The 16,212-nt window shown below is 35.4% G+C and overlaps 1 protein-coding gene across 6 annotated transcripts in view; it reads right to left on the reverse strand.

Moving 5' to 3' along the window:
* The window catches only part of LOC139981453 (uncharacterized), a 36,457-nt gene extending 20,273 nt beyond the window's left edge, over positions 1-16,184 (reverse strand). For 2 of the 6 annotated variants that reach the window (XM_071993851.1, XM_071993849.1), the window contains exons 1-3: positions 8,582-8,851; positions 8,294-8,348; positions 1,252-1,302 (exon numbers count right to left, since the gene is read on the reverse strand). In XM_071993851.1, the coding sequence (XP_071849952.1) occupies positions 1,252-1,302; positions 8,294-8,348; positions 8,582-8,688 (213 nt within the window). In that variant the 5' untranslated portion in view covers positions 8,689-8,851. Of the gene's footprint in view, positions 1-1,251; positions 1,303-8,293; positions 8,349-8,547; positions 8,852-15,725 lie in introns of those variants that run through there. The other 4 variants (XM_071993852.1, XM_071993847.1, XM_071993848.1 and 1 more) reach the window with 4 other exon arrangements.
* Positions 16,185-16,212: the final 28 nt, after the last annotated feature.

The following is a 16,212-nucleotide window of genomic DNA, read 5'->3' on the forward strand; positions in this document are numbered from 1 at the left end:
TTCCTCTTTAAAATGGTTCAACTTTTAAGGTTCCGTTTAAATAGGTCTGCACCACTGCATCTAGAAATACAGTACTTGACAAGTTTGAAGATATATAGTTTAAAATGCGTGAACCTGGAGAGGGGCACAGTGCAGGAAAGTTACTTTAATATTCTCCGTATCTACGGGCTATTGCAGGTAGATCAAGTTTGCTTGTAATTGGAAGAGACAGGTGAGAGAGGAATGAAGCAAATAGATGCCTTGCTATTGTTTGCATTTCAAAAACAAAAAATGGATTTAAATAGACAAACGTTAACAATCATAACTAACAATCATATAGCTAAATAGTTTAAAACAGCCACCGAACATGAGTGCTGGTGAGACCCCAGTTTGTGTTTGAGGATCAAACATTCCGAGATAAATGTATACAGGAAAATAGCTATTAGAGTATGTTTTTGCATAGCAGAGTAAGTCAAGTCATATAGGTCTTTGTCATAAACTACTAGATGAATCTTTTCATTTGTGCCACTACTTTGGCATCTTGGTCACTCTAGATATACTGTAGTAGAAGCAAATATGTAAATATTATGTGGAGACAAGTAAGTCACCAAGCAAAGAAAAATCAAATCTTCTAGGTAACTGAATGTATGAGTAGACAGCAAAATGGCAAATCACACACATAAAATTCCACTGGGTGTGTTGCTAAGCCAACTGAGATCAATATCATGTATTATAGACTCCTTGGAGATAAAAAAAAAATGAAATGTGGGGATGAAAAAATTTAAGTGTCATTTTTTTTTTGGCAAGGGGAATTCCCCTCCAAACAACCTTGAAGTCTTTGTGTCCACAGTGTGCAGTCCTGATACAATGTTGATGACTCACCCAAAAGTAAACTGTAGAACTGTTTAGGTTTATTTACTCAACAAGTGCATGCAGGTTTCACTTCCCCACATTGCTTATATTATTGGCTTTCTCATTTGCTTTCAGTGAATTTCTTAGATATCAACAAAATGTATTTTCAATCTCCCTCTTCTTTTGATTTTAATGATGCTCAACCTCTTCGGACAATATATGATGCTTTTTATACAATTACTTAGTTCTGTGTAATGGAAAAAAAAAAAAAAAAATTGCAAGAATAGAACAGTCCAGATATTAAAGTAAATCTGGAATCTGGAAGAAAAGAAGTCCAGAAAATCCAGGTTTTCACTATATTTCAACAACTGGGCACAGATTGGAATGTTCATTAAAAGGAAATGACTTATTAGAACCAACCTTCAGCCTGGTAAAGACGTCGCAAAATCTGGGGTTGTTATATATATCTCTCTGGAAAAGAAATGAATATGGAAATAAAGTCGATTTCGGTCGGACTCTAAATTTGGAACAAACATCAGTTTTAAGTAATGAAGTAGAAAATATTGATGTTTGTGATTTTAGTATAAAGTAATGACTAATGTCTGTACAGTAAATAAATACTGACTCAATTGCCGAAACATTTTGCTACTTTCCTCCAGTACAGTATTACTGGTTTACTATAGCCGGTCAATCTTGGACAATTGGTAGCAGATGTATACATGGGAAATTGGGAATACTACTGTACTTACAGTGAATTAAACCACTTGAACGAAAAAAAAAAATGTGCATTGTGCAGAATGATTTCTTAAATGGTATTATTGAGTTGTACTACTACCTGTATCTTTATGGAACAAAACTGATGGAGGGGGCAACAGGCCACTTAATAAAGGTACTTCTTATTGACCTCAGGTTTCATAGCATTTAGGACTATATGTGCTATTAAAAAGTTGCTACTTAGAAAAAATTTTTTTCAAAATTACTATTCTGGATGTCCTCATCTGAGTATAGGTTTCTGACATAGACATTTGGTTGTTTGCTACAGTATATAGTGTTTTTTGTTAATTTTATGCTTGTAAGACGCTTTAAGATATGTTATACATGTGATGCGTTTTTGGTGTGATGCCGGTCATAGAGGCGCACAGTGTTCAAAGGTTACCAGGACATTCTAGGCATGGTAGAATAAGGGTGCTAAGGTTGTGGAGAGACAGGTAAGCTAGGAACGAAGTAAATAAGAAAATATTTATATAAACATGACAACCTGTATAGGTAACAAATGAACGTACAATATTCTGAGGGTGACAGTAAGATCTGCTAGTAATAATGTTTGATGGACAGCCATGAAATTTGATATTTCTAGCATAAATAGCAGGAATGACAGATGACATACTATTTAAGTATTGGATGTCAAATGAGCATATAGTACTACCACCGTACATAAGTTAACAGTATACAGATATATTACATTTGATTTATTTTAGGAGATCAATTTAGTAGTGTTGGTCCAAATATATTATTGACAATTGCAGAAACACTACACCTTATAAATCGATTAATTACTGATTCTGACATAGCAAGTACAGTGTACAAGTCAGTATTTACATATTAAAGGGTCATATAAACCTACATAAAACTCAGTGAACAGACACCAGACGAGGAGGATCCAGGGAGACTAACAACCCAGGGCACAAGGGTGAATTTGCGGGAAACAGTTGAGGGGGAATGGAAATACAGTATAGAACATTGCAAAAAAGGGAGGTTGATGATAATAACTGACCCTTGGTCCTGGTGCCTCTGTTCAGCAGGATAGTTTGATGTATACTAATTACATGATGTAACATGTAACTTACTCATTTGGTAGCTTTTGACCCAAGTACATTGTAGGACCCCACAAGTTTACAAGACTCTTACAGGATAACTTTCAAGGCATATGTACCATGCAAAATTGCAAATCTTACCTTAATTTCAAAACAATCTTTTAAACTTTACTAAATCGTTGAGAACTAATATTTTGACCCTGACCTCTAAGCAACTGACAAAAAATTGTCATCTATAATAAATTTTTGGCATATTTCCATGTTTAACTTGTCTTCTTTTTCCTACAAATTTGCTCCAAACTGCCACAGGCATCACGGTAAGTTGTACTTCTTCTAAATTGTTAACCAAATTCTGATGTCTGGAGGAAGTTCAACTACTGTATACCATTTTTTTCCCGGGAGTTTAGAAACTGTAGTTTAAGAGTGTTATGTACAATAAATGGAGGGGAAAAATATGGAACTTACGAGATTTGGGTTTGTTTGTTTTTAGATTAGAGTACTTAAAGCAGTTGCTAAAGATTGGCACACATTTTAACGGAGGCTCAATCATACTACAATGTAACCAAAATCATGTGTTTTTCTTATTGTAAAGTTCAAAAACAGAAATAAGCCACTTCCATTTGGCTTCACCAACTAATTGACCATACTGTACCTCTACACAGCCAAATACACCTATAACTTAACAAATTTAAAAGTACTTAAATCTCTTGGTATTTAGGTTAAATGGCTTTTAAAAGCTTTCTAAACTTCTGTTATTTTCTTTCCAAATCAAGCCCTTCATGGTCATGTTGTTGATAATTCAACTGCTCTGCTTTTAGTATTGTTAAAACACTGACCTGCAATTGTTAAAACTTCACAAACCTCTTGACCTATTCTAACACACTAAGCTAAACATTTTTGGTCTATGACCTAGTTTCAGCTTATTTCAAGAATGTGGGTGACATACATATGTAAACCATAGAACACAAACCACGGCTTGCATGATTCCTTTGTATGACTTCCTGCTTGCAACCTTTCCAAGAATATTTTAAAGATAGTCAGTATAGGCCCCAATGTATAGCATGCTATAATTGCTATAAGTTTTCAAAGTGTACTTTCCTGGAGGTCTTTACTCTCTAAATTGTTCTCAGATATTTCAAGGAACACACAAGATGACTGAATGCCCAAGTGAGTAAATTTTCCTCCAAGGTTGTAATAAAAAATACAGTTTAAGAATTTTGACCATAGGTGACCATATTTGAATATCTAGCATAGTTAGGGCCAATACAGCATACCTTTAAAGCTACTGGGCAATTCCACAGTAACATCCTGATGCTTTGGAAGGAATTTTTACATTTCAAAGTGCAAATATTAGAGACAGTACATAAAGCACTTTCAATGCATGTAATAGTCTCTTAACTATAACATTCTAGTGAGTTTTTTTTTCTTTTAAATCATGATTAATTATGGGTAGTATGGTAACAGTATTTTTTCAACAAACGAAATATTCTATCTGAAAATTTCACTCTTTCAGCTTAAATTTGATACCACATTTGTTTACATACATATGACAAGTTTGAAAATAGAGTTGTGATGTTCACTTTTGTGTGGAGTTGCCCTCGTATTGTATACAATCATCCACCAGTAGCCTACACCTTTAACATCTTTCTTAAATACTTCCTTTTACTGTGATCGTTTAAATTGAAGGTCAGCAAAGTACCATAGGGAGAGTGATGCAACTGTGGGTCGCTGCATATTTTTTTACATGAAAACATGTGCTCAGTTTCAAAATGGCATTATATTTAACTACTTTTGAACTAATTTATGGTCAACATATTTCCATTTTTTGTTCTGAAAAAATATCAACCACTTTCCATAATCTTCAGAAATTTTGGCGACCTTACCAAAAAAAAATCACAACCCTAAAGAGGTCGCAATCCGCACTTTCAATAACGGGTTCTTAAATTCTAAACATACTTTCTGATAAAAACTCACCATCACACGACTGTTTCATATTAATGATGAGATTATGATGTGATGGTACATTTGTAGGTTTGTTACAGACATCATCACATGTTATCTTGTCTAAATCACTAAAAATCAACACTGGTTTCCTTCTTTTCATATTTCCATAATTATACAGACTTTCTATTTCAAGTAAAATCCAGCAACAGTTAAATCTTGTAAGTACTACTACCATACATACTCAGTTACATCTGTTTTGTAGCCATGCCTGCTACAGTATATACTGTGCAATAGATAAAACAAGTTTGAGCAGAAACAAGATGATCATGTGACACTCTCTAGATCACAGTTCCTTCACATCCATGTTTGCCAATTAAGCTGGCAATCTGATTAAATATTCATACATTCATTTCTCCTTTTTATAAATCCATCTGTCTCTCCTTCTTGTACTATGTAATAGTGTAACTCTTTGGCATGCGTACAGTACAGTATAGTGCGATCCTTGTCAGTCTCCCTCTGAACATGAATTTGAGTTCGGATCGTACAAGTGATGTTAGACCCTCTGACTCCAAGAAAAAATGTTCATTATAAAGCTCTAATTGGGACTCGATCGGTTTTCAACATAAAAATGCAAGGAAAAGATGATGGGTTAACTGAAACAAGATTATTGACAACAAATTGTATCAGTATCAATTTATTCCTTCAACTCCTAAACATCTACGGTCACATACTAGAACAAAAATTAACACCAGGTGTCGTTCGGATTTTAAATTATGAAAACAGTCAGTACACAGCTTGTCTCTACAACTTGTATAAATTTTACGAGCCAACCACTACAAAAATTCCATCAAGGTGAGAAACTGCTGCCAGAATGTGAACAACAATGATGTACCATGCTTGCAGAGTAATGTAGCATTGGATTGCTGTTAGCAGTTTGCATTGTTGGCATTAGGAATCAATAGTGAATACATGGTACATTTAAGTACTTCCAGGCCCCCTGATATTAAAATTTGTCATTTCCATGGCTTAAAGAAAGGCCTCCCAAGGTTGATGAGTATGACAATCTAGGGTGTCACTTTAACAGGAATAAAATCTCTAGTACATACAAGACTCTCTATATATGGTGTATTTTAAAAATAGAAAGGTGTGCATATTAACACAGGACGGCTTTGTGTCTGTGGCTATTGAAATATATATACAGTAGAAATATATAGAAATATTTGGGCTCTCTTAGAGAAAGACTAGACAAGAAGTCGATGAACACAAGTAGAATATTTAGATCTATATAAGAATATTAAGTTCTCTAGGTGTTGCTGATTGTATGCTACAATTTTGTATTCCTTACGAGAAGAAGCTGAGACATTAAACAAAGTGCAAATAGTGAACATATGTCTATGAACAAAAAATTAAGACAAAGTTTGGCATTTTACTGCAAACATTTTCTTTCTTTTTCATCTTCCACATTTTTATTTTATTTTACCAAGCTTTTGTAATGAGACCTAAAGTGCTTACTGTAGATTCAAGATTGTAGTCTAATTGTTACAAACTTGAGATTAAGAGTGATGTTCCCAAAAAAATTGCTTTTGTCTTTTCCAAACAAATAAATTAGATTTAAGGAAACCCAGGATCCCTTCTTAATGTGTTTTCTTTATGTCAATAGCAGAGTGAGCCACTCCTGACAAAACTTTGTTGAAAAATGCAAAGTTAAGAGGATAGACTGTCAGACCTTTGACTTGTAAAAAAAGAATATAATCTACTGTAAAGCAGGGGTCAGTAAAGACACAACCCAAAAGTGAACACTGCAAAATAATTTGGTGGATAGAACATGTTGGAAAATCTATCTTTTTCAGACATTGCCATCTGAGATCAATTAATTATTTTTTGTAAGATAAATTTCTTATTCCAAACAGGTGCATTCTGACTTTCTGAGCATGGATTCTGAGGGGTGGGGCTCTGGTAGAGCTCAAGGCTCAAGTTCTCTTAAAGATACTGGGCCGTGGGCCTAAAATTTGCACCTTGGTGAAGCTTTGTAGTGGGCAAAACAGGGAAGTGAGGAGTGATGTAAATTTTTCGTTCAGTCCCTGCATTCTGTTTTCAGTCGAAGGTTGCAAACTTGTGCCATGAGAGAGCGTGCAGCAAATCAAGTGTGACGTCATAGTGTAGATGCACGACTACCAAGATGTGTTTATCTTTTGCAATTCGTTAACATTGTGGATGAATCAAAATGGTAAATTATAAGTAAAAACTTTAAAATAATTACAAAGAGAAAGTTGAAACTCTACCCAATCCAAGTTCAAATCCATTCGAGTGAAACATAAACAGCAACAAAACAACAACAACACATTTCCCGTCACATATGTATCTACAGTGTGACATCAAACACTGTTAGCTTTCCAGTTTACCTTCGGTACAAAGCAAATAAACTGCAAATGAACCTAACTGGAAGTGAACGCTGAGCACATTCGTGTAGGATTTGAATGAAAATATTCACCAGGATGTTTACATTAAGTTCCTCTTTGATAAGCTATTTGGAGCTAAGAACTGTAATCCTACCTATCACCTATTCCTTTAAACACAAGGAAAATACTTCACAGGATATTGCACATCACATAACAAACCTTCTGACCCTGGCCTGTTGAGGGATTTTCGTCACGTGGTTCTAAGACAAATTCACCGAATTGGAGTACAAGCGCTCTCAGAATACTTGCAATTAAACCCCCCGAGTTCTTTACAAACATACCAGGAACAGAACATTTCAAATCTTTCAATGCCACTCTTTTGTATGTAATTTCGTACGTTAACATGAGCTTGCATGTGCAACGCAAAGCCGTTGACATGAATAATGTGAACATTGCAGTGCACGTTCAATGTCTCGTGGTTCATTAAAATATTTAAGGCATCCTTTTCATTCTTCTGCGTAACAGAATTTACTGGCTTTACTGTGCAGAAAATCAGCACACAAATCCATGTCGTGTATTGGCTGGTTTTACAGACCAATTTGCAATGTTTAAAACTTTTAATTAAAAATTTTTGGTAGGCATTACATGTATGTCAGGATGTCTACATATTTTAGATTGTATAATGTGCCAAACAGTTGTGCTGTACTACTGTACAAACCTTTTCTCTGTTCAAGATTATTCCCAGATACTATGTGCAGCATCATCACATGAAAAAATAATCCTGCATACTCTCCCTAGCAGCATGTCTATTTAGTTACTTGAAAACAAAGTATAGTCTACTATGAGTACTGTTCATCATTTTAAGCCTACATATGGTTTGTAAACCTTAATACCTCCATTCACAATCATAATAACAATTAAATAACAATAATTTACTGTAAAATCAACAATGGATAAAGCGCACAATTTCCTTGAAGAAACAATTTATCAAAAGGAACAAAACAAAGCGATGTCATAAAGATATCAAATATTTAAAACAAACAAGTCTAGATTATAAAAAATATGAATGGATGGAATAGAAAGAAAGAACAACGGCAAATAGAAACAGATTTTCAAAAGGCACCGACTTTGTACTGACATGGAAGTTGTTTACTAGGGCATAGCCATATATACTGTACATACATTTGATTGCATGATTCTGAGATGCAACAGACTGCAGAGTAAACAAGTCTGATCTTAGTCCATCCTCCATATTTTCACTAAATGCAGTACTTGTACAGTTTTCATCACAGTTACAATACTTACCTGAGGTTTAATGTTTTCCGCATGTGGCATACCTGCTCTCTGCATTCCTCTGCTTCTGTAAATAGAACAGAAAGTACCAATAAAGTGGCATACCGTGCAAATTACATACATAGTACTGTACTGTAGTGTAGCCTCAACATTCACATGCTACAATGTGTTTACTAAGTACTGTACAGTACAGAATAATGACATGGCATACATACACATGTGATATGTACCACAGTGAATGCCTCTACATCATATACGATACATACATATCAATACAAATGTTGATGCTGGTATGGTAACCTGTCTGTCAGTCCTGTTCTGCAGTTATGATGTACTACTGCAATTAACATCTTCAAGACTTCTACTGGATAAACTCTTAAAATCTCCAAGATGATCAGTAGTGGCATTCAGAGTGCCCTGGGTCTTTCCAATGTTCTACTGTGACAAAGACGTCATCATGGAGACTTACAGTCTCATGTAATGTTGTGTACAGGCAGACTTGCCTTTAGAAACACATTGTGGGCACTGACAGAAAGTACAATATGTTACGGTACTTAGGTTTTACACGACGGCATGAAACAAAGAAAAACGGAAATCTCATGTGTGAGACAGTTGGCTGGATTTCAGGTTTTTTTTTTTTTTTTTTAATGCATGTATCAATTATCAAGGCTGCAATGATTTGTACTATATAAACAAATGCAGTCATCACAGATAATTCTTTATTGGCTGCAGACCAAGTTGACAAACGTACTGCACTAGTACATCACTGAGAAAACAAGACAAAAATGTTTGGTTGCCCAAAAATTTCAAGTTTCATGCCACTAAAAATAAAGTTGGATGATATGCAATATGTTCACTGTAAGACTATAACCTGTAGAGTTTATTTAATGCGTACGTCAGATTAACCATGGTTGACAAAGTCACCAAAACTTGGAATGGTGCTCGCACGTGGAATGGTGATTTTGGAAGGAAGATGGCAGTCACCTGCAGAGGTTCCAGTTCCCAGTGCAAGAGTCAAAGCATCCCTTAAATCGTGACACAAAAACCCAGCAAAAATTTGCCCTCCTTCAGATCACATATAGATGTGATGAGGTTGTGTGCGATGGAAGAGACTTTAAAATTGTTTTATGAGTATGAACATGGTAAACCAAAATTACTTTCTCAAGATCACTGAGAAGTCCGAGATGGTGGATCGCTGCTATTCTAATTAACTTGTGAAATACTGCATACTGTACTAAGGGAAATCTCAATTTCAAAATAAAGTAAAAATTTCCACTCCAGTACACAGGAACACCGTACTGGTGAGATTGCTGTACAAGACAAAAATTAACATTATCTGATATTTTTTTTCCCTTTACAAACACTCAGCCTATTGTGGAACTACAGTATTCAAGCAAGAGGACCTGTTTGTGCAATTCAAACTTTTCTTGTTACATTTAGCTGATATCACGTACATTAACAAACTGCTCCACATTAATTTTGCAAAGATGTAAAAAAAGAAGTAAAAATTAAATTTTTTGTTTTGATGTAAGGAACAAAGATATGCAATCATAATTTGACAGTAGAAGTAATTCCTTCCTTTCACAAACTACATTTATAAAGTTTCTAATAATATATATCATATAATAAGCAAGTTAAGCAACATTCTCAGTATGATTCCCAATTTAAAATGACCCTCATTTAAGCATTTTCCTGCAATTTTGGCAGAGGTCATAAACAAAGCAAAAGCACTGTCTATTATTTCCTCGCAACAATCTCATTTGTCAGAATATTGAATCAATAAACTTTATTGTTATTTTTTGCCATAACTGCAGAAACGAGCCAGCAGTGTTAATCATTTAATCAAATACTTTAACCTAATTAATAATACTCAATTTTCTGTTACTGATCTCTTTCTCTTATCCTATAAACCTGCTACCTTTGAAAGATTATGTTCTTATTTTGATGTACATTTTAATCCATATATATATCAGGGAATCATTTTGTGTTAAAATTCTGTGTAGCACAGCAGAGGTCAAGGGGCCCTACAGACTTCGTTTTTTGAGGTATCGGAGGGTAAAATGCAAGTTGTTTAGTTAGTCAATACAAGCTTTGATTGGTAAAATTAGGGAAAAATGGAAACAAAAAAGCAAATAAATTAAAACAATATTGACATTGTTGTCTCATTTCTGTAACTCTGTATATTTGCACACTGAAAACCTCCAGAAAATTTTCACTGCTTCATATATTACAGTATTTGCAAGCCGTGCACTGAAAAATAGTATGTAAAAGTAAGTTGGCCTGACGTTTCGATCCTAGCAGGATCTTCCTCAAAGGCTAAAACATAGGATGTCATTTTGCATAACCGGCCGTCGAAAGGATGGCTGGATGGTTGAATGCCTAAACCCCTGGTCCCAGGGACGCAAGCCCCCAAAAACTTTGGCGTCTTGTAGAAAAGGCTTACATCCCCGATCGAACACCCATTGCTTTTAATGTAAGACCTACTTAATAAGTGTACTTGTAAAGATGCGATTGTAGTCTATACCTTGTGAATGTTCTACACAATATATGGGAAGATGGCACGGGCCTTAGCTTTGCTGTTTGACAGGGGCGGCCCTCTATTTCGCCCAACGTGCTTTTTCAACCAATTTCTACCCCCAGCCTTCCCCTCCCCTTTCATCCGCTCTTGTAAGTCCCTACTCACCATCTTCGTAGTAGCTCCATGCTTTGACCTAGCAGTGATTCCAACAACTAACTCTTCAAATATCCCTGTACGTACAGTGTGCATATCTCTCGCTAAATTACGCACAGTTCACTACTGCATGTACATATAGGCCTGTTCGAACTTGCGCAAATCCTCAAAACCTGATCCAACATTTACCCTGGGCTCTATGCTAACAACCATCTCTATGAAAATTACAGTAGGCCTATGTGAAGAGCTTTTTACGCAATGTCGATTAAAAAACGACCAAACTTCAATTGCTACTTTTGACAGTGGATGAAGTACAGTAGTTACAAAAAACGTTGCACACACAAAAAATTGACTGAAGCACATGGTCAAAGGGACCGGGAAAGAAATTGCAAGAAAGAAACTATTGTGGTATGATTGCATAGTAATCATCTAAGAAACAATTCGAGCACATCTTGTAACATTAGCGCTTGTTGTCAAAACGTACTTACTGTAAGTGACAACAAGGCCTAACATTATATTTGAGGGCACACATGTATATGACAGCCTATACCACAAACTTCGCTTTCTCTACAGAGGGAAAAGTAACTTTACAAGTAGAAGTTTGCCTACTTTGTTTTCATTGAGCACTACAGATCTATGCAAGATGTCTGCATGAATGCGGTAGGTACTATTAGCCAATCAAATCACTTTTACAAGCATCAGTGACTACTTTCAGCATAAAAATAATGGTAATGGCAATGTTGTTAACCCTGTACCTTGCAGTTGATTAGTTTGATATATTTGTTTTCAAACAAATTCAATCATCAGTAAGATTGGAAGAATTTTTGGCTCTTTTCATAAAATTGTTTGGATTTTTAGCAAAGAAGAAAGGAAGATGTTCATTTAAAAAAAATTTTTTTTAATGTGTTGCATGTGTAGTCAACCCTTTTTAATTACAGTCGCCATGGTCGCATTGGCGACCACAATTCTCGGCTGGCGATGAGAATTTCTGGAAAAATTAATGCTAGTCGCCAGACCTATAATACTGTGGCGATCAGTTTTTGCAACTGAAAATTTCACCATGATGAATTTCAATTGTCACGAAACTGTTCAAAATTTTAAAATGACAAGTTAGAGTAGCAATATTATGTGATAAAATGAAAAGAGATTTAATCTGTCTTACAATCTTTAAAAAGTTTAACTTACAAAACTGTCGATATTATGAAACAAACTATACGTTCGGCAAAGCCCCGTTTCAAGACTGCCTAACAATGAACAGCGTGCACTATACGTACATCAGTTTACAACTGCAGTGTTTAACCCTGGTAGGCTACATGTGCAGCAAATTTTACCAGGTACCTTGTCAAGCAAGTTGCAACCCCCTGTCTAACACCTGTTTGTTAACATTTTTGGCAGGTTTCCAAAAAACTTTTCATGGAGTAAACTATTTTGGCTCCACTCTAGAATTAATTAGGTTAGTCAGTAAAGGATCGGTAAAGTTATGCGAAATATTATCTTAGACGTTTAAGAAAAGTAGGTAAATATCCCCGTAACATGAAGGTAATTAAAACACACCCCAAGCCAACCGACTCCTCCGCATGAACAAAACAATCTTTTCCCCATGATACACGAGGCAGTCTATACCATACAGACATAGCACGATATCATGGCCCCGATAGCTACGGTATGGTCATATTTATAAAAGTAAACCTTGCAATTCCATATTTTAGGCCACTTGGCATGATTAACTAAATGTTAAATATTGTTTCCATGTCCTTGTAGAGAACGTCAACTTCGCAAAACACAATTTATAGTTGTGTTTTTGTTGTTACGTGAGATCCGTAACCGACGAAGTGGTTAGGCAATTTACTATACACTTAACTGTGGTAGGATAGTAATTTTTCCTTTTTTGGTGGAAATTCTAGAAATAATTTCTTTTTCCCCCGCTTAACACCAGATGTGGTCTTATGGTTAATTCATAAATGGGTGTACTAGAGCCTTGTTTACATGACATTTGTTGCATTTAGCACGATATGCCAGTTTCGCGTGAATTTTCGAAAGTATTTTGCTCGATCTTTCGTAAAATTTGAAAGGTGTACCAACTTACTTTTCGTACACAATTGGTAATTTCTCTACTGATTTTCAGAGTTTTGGTCTCTATACAGTGAATGTTGTAAAGGACGGGTTTTAACGAAGTTCAAAAGTCAGTAAATGAAGTTGATAAACTTGATTTCTTTTCAACTTTCTTAACCATGGAATGCTAGAATAACATTTACACATAAATCGGAGAAAGGATAATTGCATTTTTTCCCACATTTATTTCAAATTTCTTTCACAAGAAGTTATCGTCATTTGTTCAATCCTCAAAAAATATCGTCTTGAAAAAAAATTATCGCGATAATAATAATTTTCGATACATCGCCCAACCCTATTATCCTATACGTCTTTATACGATTCTGTGCGTGTACACATGTACAGTCTAGTGCTACTCGATGTTGAGCCTAGGCCTAGTGTTTTTTGTACTAATATTTAGCATATCAAAGTGGCGATCACATTTTCATTCTGGGCGACCAGAATTTGGGAAAAATTTAGATCTAGTCACCACAGGATTTTCCTCCTGGCGACCTCATTCACTGGGGAATTAAAAAGGGTTGTGTGTAATAATGTGTAGTTGTGAGTGTATGCACTTGGGGTTTGTTCAAGCAATTTGAAGACTGCGTCCCTGGCTAAAACATTTGCATCCCAGACACAGAATCCTGGGTTCATAACAATGCTGCATTATTTATTTTAATACAACTTTCAGTCAATAGTTGTCAGTAACATTATTGGCCATGCCAACAGAGACAAGGAAGATTCTCCATTAATGTCAAAAACTTAACTGCACAATTACAACAACTTTAAATCAATAACCTACCCTGTCAAGGCAAATACACTATCTAAACAACATATTCAAACAAAGAATATTTTGGTAGATCAATGCAGGTAACAACAACAAAAATTTGTAGAAAAAGTTGTTATTTGTAGCAATCAAAAGCTATATTATGTGCAACACTACAGTATTAACATGGTCATACTTGGTCAACCAACATAAATGCCCTTTTTTAATCATTAATATGTAGTGTATGCTAAACACCACCCTGTTTCTACTTTGGCTGACTTTTCTAAACTGTTGAGACAAAACTACTCTTATAATGTAAATGTTCATTACCTCTCACCTCCCCCTCATCTCCCACCCATTTTCAATAACAATTACATTTCTCTTGTCGGATACTGTAGGTGCATATTAGCCTCAGTAGATTTCTGTAATAAATAGGTAAGGCGGATGATAGTGGTGGGGAGACGGACCCTGAACTTTGCGGGGACATAAAAAAAAAGCACAATGCAGAGAAATTACTATAAAAGGTAAAACAATTTACTTTAAGTCATATTCTACATAGGCCATCATAAAACACAAATGTAGGCCAACTGGTAATATGAATACATCAAGTAAACCCTTATGTGGCATAGTAGTACCTTCGGTTGGAACCTAGAATTGGAATACGTCTGTGCTAGCTAAGTTTGTTGACATAACAAAATTGACTAAGAGAGATGTTGTATTTTGTTGTAGGACCAGTATTCTGCCACTTCACAAAAAACACATGTATGTAAACTAACTGACTGCATAACTTTATAAATGATCTAACTGAATTAATTGCAGTTTTCAGTTCAATCTTTAACACTCATTCACAAAATAAAATACACGTAAAATAACGTTCATTACAGTAGACCAAAGCTTGGACACTCATGTTTCTGCGCATTCTATTGCGGATTGAAGAGAATAATTAGTTAACCATTTTGTAGTTAACCATTTTCCAATCTGACATTTCGCGCATCTGCATTAGAGAAAACATCCCCACATATTTCGAACACCTTTCCAATTTTCCATGAATTGTAAGGATAAAGGATTTAAAGGAGAGAAAAATGTAGGATGGCTGGACCTTTCTAAAGTGTCAAAATGAAACATTCAAGACGGAATATATACCATTTAAGTAGTACATGAAATTTGGATATCATATGCAAGTACTAACAAAGATTTCAAAATCCTTTTACTATTGGTAAGATAAACAATGCTACTTGAAAATAAAACTACTCCACATTTCCTGCCAACCACAGAAATGTGGGGTTTGTGTATGTGCAAAGGGAATTAATTGTATGAGTATACTGGGTCCTTGGTGCTGATGCATGAGCTAGGTCTAGCCAAGGCTATGAACAAAACCTTAGAGCAGTAGCCTTGTATTTATAGGCCTACTTAACTCCAATTTGTGTTCCCTGTGTATCTAGGCTGGGTATTTTACAATTGTGACATGTTGCTGCTGTAGTCTCGAAATGTAATAACCTGGTTGAAACTGGTTAGGTAGGACCTGTACATCAGCCTAAAACCTAGCCTATGTTGAGCTGTAGGTTTCAGTTAGGAGACAGTAGCATTGAGATACACATCTTCTGTTAGGTCTAATGTATAACTTACAAGCAGTGAATTAGGCAAGCCTAGTATTATTGTTTGTCCAGTCTAGAAAGCGTCTTAAGACCTAACTTAGGCTGTCTTGTTTATTGTATTGTAACCTATACAAGTCTATACAACAGTACGGGCTAGGCTAGAGCTTAGGCCTAGCCTTAATTTGAAAGTTAAAGCTACAATAAATGTCTGACTTAAATTCTTAATCCATACATAATTTGAACTTTTGGTCCTATTTTCGCCTACTTGGATAAATATGTTAAAATATTGCAGAATGGATCGACGTTTGCATTTCTTCTTACCTTGGGCCTGGCATATTGGCATTAGCTTTATTAGAACGATTTCGCCTATTATTATCACTTCGACTCATCATGGTAGGCAGACAAACCTAACGTAATGTTAACAGTGTTTGTGATCAGTTTCAACTGGATATTTTACACCAACTCTACGCTGATCACCCTGATTACATTTCCAATTTTGGCACGTTGGCCTGGAAATTGATTCCAGAATTAAAAAGTCCAAACAGGTAACGTCGTTCGACCAAAAATAAGGAATATTTTCCCTTTGGTTAACGCGTATTCGCGGGTTTGGTAGTACACATGAGTTCAGATTGCCGGGGCGTATTAATAATATTTTGGTGAAGCGTCTTAGAGCTCACAGAGCTATACATCTTTGTTATATTGTTTCCCTTCACAATAAATCACGATATCTAAAATTTTAAAATAGTAAAACGGAAATCAAAGCTTTCTTTTATTAATTTTGGCCATTTCTTGTATTTCTTGATTTTTT

The sequence above is a fragment of the Apostichopus japonicus genome, chromosome 15 (genome assembly GCF_037975245.1).
Source record: "Apostichopus japonicus isolate 1M-3 chromosome 15, ASM3797524v1, whole genome shotgun sequence".
In the NCBI taxonomy this organism is placed as follows: Eukaryota; Metazoa; Echinodermata; class Holothuroidea; order Aspidochirotida; family Stichopodidae; genus Apostichopus; species Apostichopus japonicus.